This window comes from Chenopodium album, chromosome 9 (genome assembly GCF_948465745.1).
Source record: "Chenopodium album chromosome 9, dcCheAlbu1.1, whole genome shotgun sequence".
Taxonomy (NCBI): Eukaryota; Viridiplantae; Streptophyta; class Magnoliopsida; order Caryophyllales; family Amaranthaceae; genus Chenopodium; species Chenopodium album.
Window position 1 is genome coordinate 1295292 of NC_137842.1, and position 9144 is coordinate 1304435.

General features: G+C 36.3%; 1 protein-coding gene and 1 pseudogene across 2 annotated transcripts; one reads left to right on the forward strand and one right to left on the reverse strand.

Annotated features, from left to right (window-relative positions):
* Nucleotides 1-1837: 1837 nt before the first annotated feature.
* LOC145559259 (uncharacterized) lies at nt 1838-3846 on the reverse strand (annotated as a pseudogene).
* Nucleotides 3847-4075: 229 nt separating this feature from the next.
* Nucleotides 4076-7606, forward strand: LOC145558187 (F-box protein At1g30790-like). Of its 2 annotated transcripts, none has more exons than XM_081619340.1 (3): nt 4076-4273; nt 4616-5830; nt 7227-7606. In XM_081619340.1, exons 2-3 carry the CDS (start codon nt 4622-4624, stop codon nt 7269-7271), a joined length of 1254 nt encoding a protein of 417 aa, XP_081475466.1. In that variant the 5' UTR covers nt 4076-4273; nt 4616-4621; the 3' UTR covers nt 7272-7606. The 2 variants fall into 2 exon arrangements, with proteins under 2 accessions (XP_081475466.1, XP_081475467.1); XM_081619341.1 differs by lacking the exon at nt 7227-7606 and having other exon boundaries at nt 4616-5531; nt 5723-5817.
* The last annotated feature ends 1538 nt before the right edge of the window (nt 7607-9144 follow it).

The window sequence follows — 9144 nt, forward strand, 5'->3', positions numbered from 1 at the left end:
CAATAGAGAATATCTTTTACAAATTCTCTCTATCTATTCCTCAATTACACGAGCATTGGCACGTGGGCAATATTGCAAATGGGAGGATAAACTAAGATAGAGTGCATTACAACATTGTCTTTGTTATTTAAAATTAGAATCATCATATCTTTGTGGGATTGGAATAAAGAGTTTGTTTCACTATCTTTAATAGATCGTAAGGGTAGAAACCTGGATAAGTTATCACAGTGCAGGAACACTGCTAAACCCCCTGCTGAGCAACCAGAAAGCAAAGCCTGCAGAGTACCAACACTCGAACAGATGTCATACGCCTACGCCTTTTGCGATGATTTATCATAGAAATCTACCTTCTCTGCATGTGCCAACCCTTTTGGAAGAAGATCAAGAATCATTGCTTGCCAATTTTTTTATCCTCTAAAGCAAAGCACTGAGGTCTCTCCAATTTAATGTTAACATAACAATTAGAAAAATGGAACAGATAAAAATATACTGTAACTTTGAAACCTACACAAGACTGGTCTTAAAATCAGATGAGACCAAGCCATATAGTGAAATATATCTACCCCATTGTCAAACTCCGAATTGCCAACGAAGGAATCTCCATCACAGTATCTTAGTTTGATGCGGTTCCAGTTGTAGAAGCCTCTTATCACTGTATATGAAGCAAACTTTGAATCAATATCGCAAAGTTTATTTAAAATTAAATCACTTTCATATCCTATGCTTGAGGTTATTTTTTCACATAGAACATGTCTATTTACATTACTAAGCTGGCTAAACAAGAACCTGGGCTATACACATTATAGATGATTGGAACTGGAGTATGATGACGCAATTTTTTGAGGTTACAGGAATTACTAGATAAAAATAACCTAACAAAGCTCATATAGCACTGTAATTCTCTAGTTCTTCCAGTTTTCCCTTCAAGTAAACTAAAATTTCTCCATGTAGCCATGCTGCAAGCTCAAGCTCAAACTACCACATATCCTGCTTCTGTTGATCTATTACAAGCCTAAAATCAACATCTTACCCATACCAGAAACCACAACTCAAACTACACATCATGAACATCAAACTACACAACTCAAACTGATGAGAAGCTAATTACCATGTAAACATATAAGATCAGTACACTTCTGGTATAACAAATTAATCTAATACATGCATGTTTAAACTGTAATCAAAGGCTGAAACAACCTTGTCATTGCATATAAATAAAGCAAGGATTCAGCAGTATAATGAGAGTACTATCTAGGCATCTAGCAGGTTCTTTACAAGAGTAAAGTTTGTGCAATGCTATAGACTCTAGTCATTTTTTTTTTTTTTTTTTTTTTTTTTTTCAGATAGGTTCTGCTTATGTTATTGAGAAGAATAGAAACCGAGCTCACTAGACGAGAAATATAGCCCAAAATCACCTTGTGATATAAAGAATACACAGAATAGCCTGAATTTTGAAACAGAGAATACCGATGAAAACCGATAAAGGAAATCAAATACTTGTTTAAAGGCAATGTATGGATTGTTAAGCTTGGAAATCAACTCCATTTGAACATAACATCAAGACCCTTAAGAAAAATTGTTAGGTAATGAGGATTAAAAGCTTTAGATGAAATAAAAAAAAATGCCTAGTTTCGTTAATTTTGTTGATGAAATAAAGCCCAATTTTGTTAATTATTGCTATGTTCATCTAGTCAAAATGCTAAGCCTAAGCTGGCCCCTTTTGTGAAGATCATTACACACACATCTATCTTATTTTAATTAATCAAATTAAATAGAAACCGTGCCAAAATGTTAATCATGCAATTCAAGTCTACTTTCAAACTTCAAAGGGTGGAAATTAATGGATAAACAGTAATCCACCATCTAGTGTATTTGGAATACCAACCTGCTGGCATTTGAGGTCAGGATCAGATGAAATCCAGTAAAAAGGTGCATCGTCATCAGTTAAAGCCATGCTATGCACCATTCCTGTGGCAATAGAAACCACGTGAAGCCTCTCCATTCTGTGAAACTTCATTAAAGCATTCCCATTTTTCTTCAAATTCCTAGCAAGTGAACACCTACAGCCAAGAGAAACGATGAAAATTTACGAATCCAAAAACTATGCCAGCTTGGTTAAACTTGCATACCTCTCCATCTGCTCCTAGACTGTATGATATTTTGCAGCAGATACTGCCGTAAAGAACTTTCCTTTCAAATATTCAACCAACCTAGGAGTATTATTGGAGCTCGAGTTAGATGTACCATAACCAAGTTGCCCTTCCTTGCTGCAAAAACAGCAGCAGTCTCAGAAACAGCAGCAGATAGTTTATTTGCCGCAGCAACAGCCACTATTTTTGACTTAAGAGAACTAACCCCTCCGAGGAGTTGGTTGGGTGTCCACAGAAGCATAGCCAAGTTGGCCCTCTGAATATATAGTTCACAAGAAAATCAAAGCACGACATACATAGTTACAGCAGAGGCAAGAAAAAAGTAAGAACATGATTCTGATGATAATGCAAATTTAGGCAAACAAACATAAAATGAACAAACTCAGAGAGTAAATGCAAAGCAATTTACACCCACTAATCACTAATTTTACACATCTATTGGATCCCCAAGTAAAAACTTCACCACTTTCAGTAGCAATTACTGTGTGGTGTTTAGCAGCTGCAAGCCTGCAACTGCCTTGACACGTCGAGAACCAAGGCCTGATAACACTTGCCTTGGTGTTATAACTGCAGCTTGTCCACTACAAGAAGACAACAATATCAGAATCTCAACATTATACTAGGGACCCACAGCAGCCAGAGCACAACACAAGATGCAAAGGTAGTTATGATGCTACACTATGAAACTTTGAAGCAGAAACTAACTAAATAAATGAACCATGAAGTGCGTCCAATTTGCAAGGTAACTTTTGTATGTGAGCATTTCCAGTTCCAAGTTGGTAATTAGTACCACTTCCCCAGCTTAAGACTTCAGTAGTAACTGTGCAAGAAAGAAAAGTACAATTGAGTCATCCAATCATATCAATGCAAGAATTCCTAACAACGACCACTAAGAGGCAAAGCCACAAACCTGAAGCATGTTGATTACCCAGAATCTGCGACAAAGGTCCAGAAGGAGATCGATAGGGGTTCGTGATTTGAAGTCCTCTATAGAGATTGATGCACCAGACTGAAGAAGGACACTTGCCACAGCAAAGTGGCCAAAATAAAGAGCCCTATGGAGACTACTCCATCCTGATTCTCCATCCTAAAAGACAAGCCGCCTAAGTAAGAAGAACAAGAGAGCAGAAAGGAATCTAACGATCATCCATTCTATTAAGCATTCAAATTCCTTTGAATAGTGTTATTAAGAAAGGACATGAACAAAGGATGACAAAAAAGAAAATAAATGTTTCCTGACATCAGTGCAAATAATTTATCAGCAACTGACCCACACATGCAAATCCAAATGACGCATAATACACATTGACAGATACTAAAAAAGTGGTTCAAGTTAGATTTTGTTTCACAATGCATATAATAATACCCAACTCCCAACTTAACTAGAATAGAAGGTAAATCTTATAAAGACAGAGTAAAGAGGAATAACTCACCCTAGCGTCAGGGTCAGCACCTGCTGCAAGTAATCTCCTCACAATAGGAATGTGATTTCTCCAAGTAGCAATGTGAAGAGGAGTAAGGCCAAATGCATTCCTCGGAGTTGATATTACCACCATTTTGTTTCAGTTGAGTTATAGCTGATTCGACATCACAATACAATAAGCCATATATCTTTCTGAGTTCCACCTAAAACAGATTTGCACCCATGGCTTTGAGGACTTTGCTTATGCCCTCGAGGTGAAAGAGAACCTTCCATCGAGCCAAAAAGCTTCTATGTTTTTTTGAACGCAACCCAAAAAGCTTCTATTTGAAACTAATGAAATTTGACCAGGAATAGCCTTTAGGAAGTAATAGATGTAATTTGCAATGCGGGGTGATTTAGGGTTGAAATGTTTGATTCGGGCAAAATCGCGGGGTTTTTTAATACCCCTTGTTGATGCGGACAATCTCGAATTTTCTTTACAAAACGGCCCAACCAACAGGTGGCGGCCTTGTTTTTATACCCTGAATTCCTCCCTCATTGTCTCTCTTATTCCAACGCCCAATAAAAGTAAAACTGCTGTTATCTCTCCTCTTCCTTTAACCTTCAACCTCCAAACTCCATAGTCATCTCTCCATCTTCACCACCATTTTTTGATAATTTATTTCTTCCCCTTCAATCCTCCATTGAAGCAGTTTCTGAGGTAAGTTATTATCTTTTTTAATCATCGAATAACAATTTAACAATCCAGGGTTAATCACTGATCTGTATTTAATTTAATTGTCAATAAGGTTTGAAATTTTCAATTGATTAGAATATGATTATGTGATTTGATAATTGTATGAAATTCGGTCGGTCATGGATTTAAAATTGAGTCGAGATCTACCGAATCCTAGAACTTATAAAAAAATTAACTTTATACACCATGAATTTGTTTGATTGGATTGTTGGTCCAAAGTATTCTGGCTTTTCAATTTCAGGACTGTTTTTGCATCTTTAGGATCCTGAATTATGTTTCACTTTTATGTGTTTGTGTTGCTGTTAGGAGAGAATGGGCAGTCAAGAAACAAGCTTGGAGCTTTTAAGTGTGGATCTGATAATTAATATTCTGGTTAAGCTCTCTGAAAAGGATCTGATTAGGTGCAAGTGTGTATCGAAAGAGTGGCATAGAATTATAACCCATGTTTGCGTTCCCAGGTTGTCTGTTGAGGCACCTGTTTCAGGGGTTTACTTCCGTATTGCTCAATTACCGGGTAGCTTGGGACATCTTACGACATACTCCCCTCAAAAAGCTAAAAAGCTACTCTTTGACCATATTAAATCTGATGATAGTGTGCACATCATGGATGGTGCTCCTTTGAAAGATGAGAAATCTGGGTTTGAGGGCATGTCTTATGCAAGTATATTGCCGTTTGATCACCGCGGTCCTGATTTTTTGGACTGTTGCAATGGCTTGCTTTTGTTTGTCCATCGTCCTAAACCCCGCTTTTACGTGTGTAATCCTGCCATCAAACAATGTGTGCCCATTCCTCTCCCTCCACCTACACTCCATCTGCCCTCCCTTTATGCCTCATTAGCCTTTGATCCTTCTGAGTCCATTCATTACCGTATTGTCATCTTATCACTTACAACTCAGCCACAGTATTTGCTAATTTTTTGCTCCCAAACTGGAGAGTGGATGACACATGAGGTTCAAGTTAGGCTACCTGTTCCTTATGAGTGCTTTCGGATGGTTAGGCACTGTGTTTACTTCAAGGGCATGTTATATAGATTATCTTTGCCTGACAAGATTCTATGTATTGACCTTGAATCTAAGACTATCCATATAATTGCTTCCCCAGACGAGAGAAATATATCACTTCCAAGAGGATGTTTTGGGGTATTAGCTGGCTCCTTATCGTATGCAAAGAGAGAATATGGACATTTGTGGGTGTGGTTGCTTGACAACCATAGCAAACAGGGTGAGTGGATATTGAAGTATAAAATCGCCTTCTCTCACATATATGAACTTGCATTAAGCTTGTATTGTGCTACTTTTACCATATGGATACATACATTTGCATTTCATCCGAAATCCAACATCATATTTTTGGGCTCTGCTCGTTCACTTATGATGTATGATCTTAGTTCTGGTCATATGGAACTTGTACAGAGTAATGCAATAAGCGATATCCATTGTGGTTCTTTGTTCTCTCTGTTTACATATAGACGCACCCTGATCACATTGAAGAGCTGGTGCAGGACTCCTAACGATCTTGATGTGAGTATTGACTAGATCAGTTACTTAATCTTGTTTCTTGCATTTATTGCTTTTCGGCAATCTCATATATATTGTCTTGGCTTTCATGTTGTGATTGTCTTACTAATTGTGGTGTACTTAATTATTTAGGTTGTAGTGTGTTTTTTTTTTTTTTTTGGCTTCGGACACTTTTATATAATTATCCATCTTTTCTTCAGTTTCTAATGGAGTATGTCTTGACTGAACTTTTGCTCCTTTTTAATGTGATTTCCCAACAAAGATAGCCGTATTATTTATATCTAATGCATATTTGATTTACATGAACAGTTAATCTGAAAAGCTCGACTTACATATGACAAGTAATTGCATTACACTTTGTGACTTCCCATACATTGGTCTCTATGAATGTTTGATATATGCTTTTATGTGCAATGTGAATTGCTAATCCTTTTGCATCCTATTTTGGATGGACACTCCATCTTATTGGTGGATCAAAAGTTGTGAGGTGGACTGGTGGTTATAGTCGAATAAAGTAGATTCAGGGCAACCCACAATTTTACCTCCACCAATGCTCTAAAAATATTGGCACGTCCAGCCTTTCAATCGTAGAGTTTTGGGTAATCCTTGGGACTTTATGGTTTTGGGTATAGGATAATGTCAAGCAATCCATTTAAAGTTGCAAGGGTTGATCAATGTGAAGATTTATCACCCTAATAACCTGGTAATATTGATGTAATTTTGTGTGTTCAGTAGTTGGAAAATTTGGGCTTAATAGTCACCAGTTGGTGATAAGGAGGTCATCTTTCAGGGAGACCCTTCAGTTTGGTGTTCTTTGGTATCACTCAAGCCTGATGCTCTCCCATTTGATCTCGTTTTAGACTTTAATTAGTATTGTCGTGATTATAATTAGGGACTTTGTGTACATATCTTTTGTTATCACTACAACTTTTAATTATCTTTGAGCAGAAATTTATAGATCTAGAACAATCTTGAGTCTGAGTCAAGACTCGATCAATCTTCTAAACGCTATGGAATGGAAAAATGAATCTAGGGAATATGTAGTCAGCCAGACCATGAAGATTGTATTATGTATGACAATGCAGGAAGTATCAATGCAAACCCACTAAATGTTTTTGATGCTAAATACTCGTTCACTATCTAGTTGTCTCAGTGTAGCTTCATCCTCCTTTTGCTGTGTATGCATCTTGACATTTATGTGCCAATGTGGGAAGAATATTATCGCTTGGATGTTGGAGCAATCCGACGAACCTATAAATGTAAAGTACTGTTTTGTTTAGTGGATTGTGCAGCTGAAGTTGTTAGTTTGATCTTTGAAGTCGCTAGAACAATAAAAGTAATTTTATCAATGTTTGAAAGTAGAGTTTCACTATAGCTTATGTTTACTTTTGATGGTCAGAACTCTGAAGAGGTGCAAGACGATTGGTGTTTCACTGAGCAATGATTATATCTATTCATTTTCGTGAGAGCTGCAGCTTGTTGCAATCAACTGCCAGGCACCTCACTGTGTTGATTCTACAGCTTAATAAGGCGACATCGACTATACATTATTCCAAGAATAAAGGAAATGTTGGCATCTGCACCCTCTTTAATTTATTGGTGCTTAGTGGTAAGCTTCAATAACAGATACCAAGTAGGCTAATTGAGACAAAGGGAAAGGAAAACTAATATGATCTCAAAAAAAAAAAAGAAAAAAATCTATCTTTGATTGATTTGTGTATTTGATTGATTTGTCTTTTGTGATGCTTTATGTAGTATTATAATACTAGTTTAGCTCCAGCCTAGTTTGATTTCTTATTATATGTTTAATTTTTCATATGTATGATGTTGTTATCTAATTGTTTATATGGTTAGCCTTTTAGACAAAATACCTTGATTTTGGCCGACTCATCAATCCGGATTGGATTTCTAAAGCCTTAGACTACACAGAAAAACTTGACCCGAAGTTCTTCACGTTTGCAACTGGCTTTGGTATTAAACATAGTGACCCTTATATTAAATATAGTAACTTTAATTTTAACATAGTAACCTTCAATAAAATTTGTGTGATTTTTAATATTGTTGCAAACCTGAAGTATGACGTTATGATCCTAATTTTAACCTAGTGACCTATATTATTCATATTGACCGCTATTTTAAAATTTTCACCAAAAATTAATCTATAAAAACACAGTCACTTTTATTTAAACATAATAACCATTATTTGACTTTTTTTTAATTAATAAAACAACAATAGTAACACTACTATAAGTGGTCCACAATAGATTAATGTGAACCGGGTCTATTTAAGAGTTTGTATAGACTACAAAGTAATTCAAGTGCTGAAGTAACATATCTAGCAGGTATTTTTATTTGGAGACCGTTTAAAATTTGCGAATGACATTTTACCATTTAAATTAATTATATATAAAATACTATGTTTTTAGATGAAGACTGATATGTCTAAATCTAATCTACTCTGTAATATATATAAATAAAGTTGACATTTTTCGAAAGCATTTAGAGTGTTAATTCAAAAGCATTCGGAAGCATAAGCAAAAGCATTAATTCAAAAGCATTCGGAAGCATAAGCAAAAAGCTAAAAATATTAATTCAACCAATGAAAAATGAGATTTACATTTTCTTTTAGAATTAAAAAAAAAAAAATAATTGCCACATAAGCCAAAATGAAGGAATGAGAATTGGAGGTTATGTAAACGGAGGGTGAGAGATAATAAAGTTATGTCTCACAAGGGTAATAAAGGCATTTCAGGCGTTAGTTTAAAGTTGTCTCATTGAGTTATCAAATAATATCACTGGAGTTTTAGTGGTACTAAATACACTCTCAGTATAGTCTAAGTAGTACTTCAAAAAGCTCCACTGGAGTTTTGGAAGACGAGGAAGCTGTTGATTCCATTTATTGGAATATAGAAGAGCGTCTCTCTTGGTTCTGAATGGCCTCGAGCTTTTGCAGTCACGTGTTGTTGGTTGTGGAAGTGGCGTAACAATAGATGATTTGAAAGGGTGCCGAGTATTCTTGTAGACCAGGCAACCTTTATTTTCTCTCGTATTGGATGGGTAAGATTAAATACCGATGGTGCTTCTAAGGGAAATCCGGAGCTGGAGCAGGGGTGAACTTTTTCAAGTTTTTGCGCTGAATTGTGGAATCTGCTCTTATACAAGAGCTGAACTTCTTGCAGTCTTACGAGGATTACTGATTGCCAGACAAGGGGGGCATAGTAGAGTGTGGTTGACAGGGGACTCAGAGGTGGTGGTCCGAATGCTGCTTGGTGAAATCCCAGCTAGCTCTCCGTATATTCATCTAATAAAATTTAAAC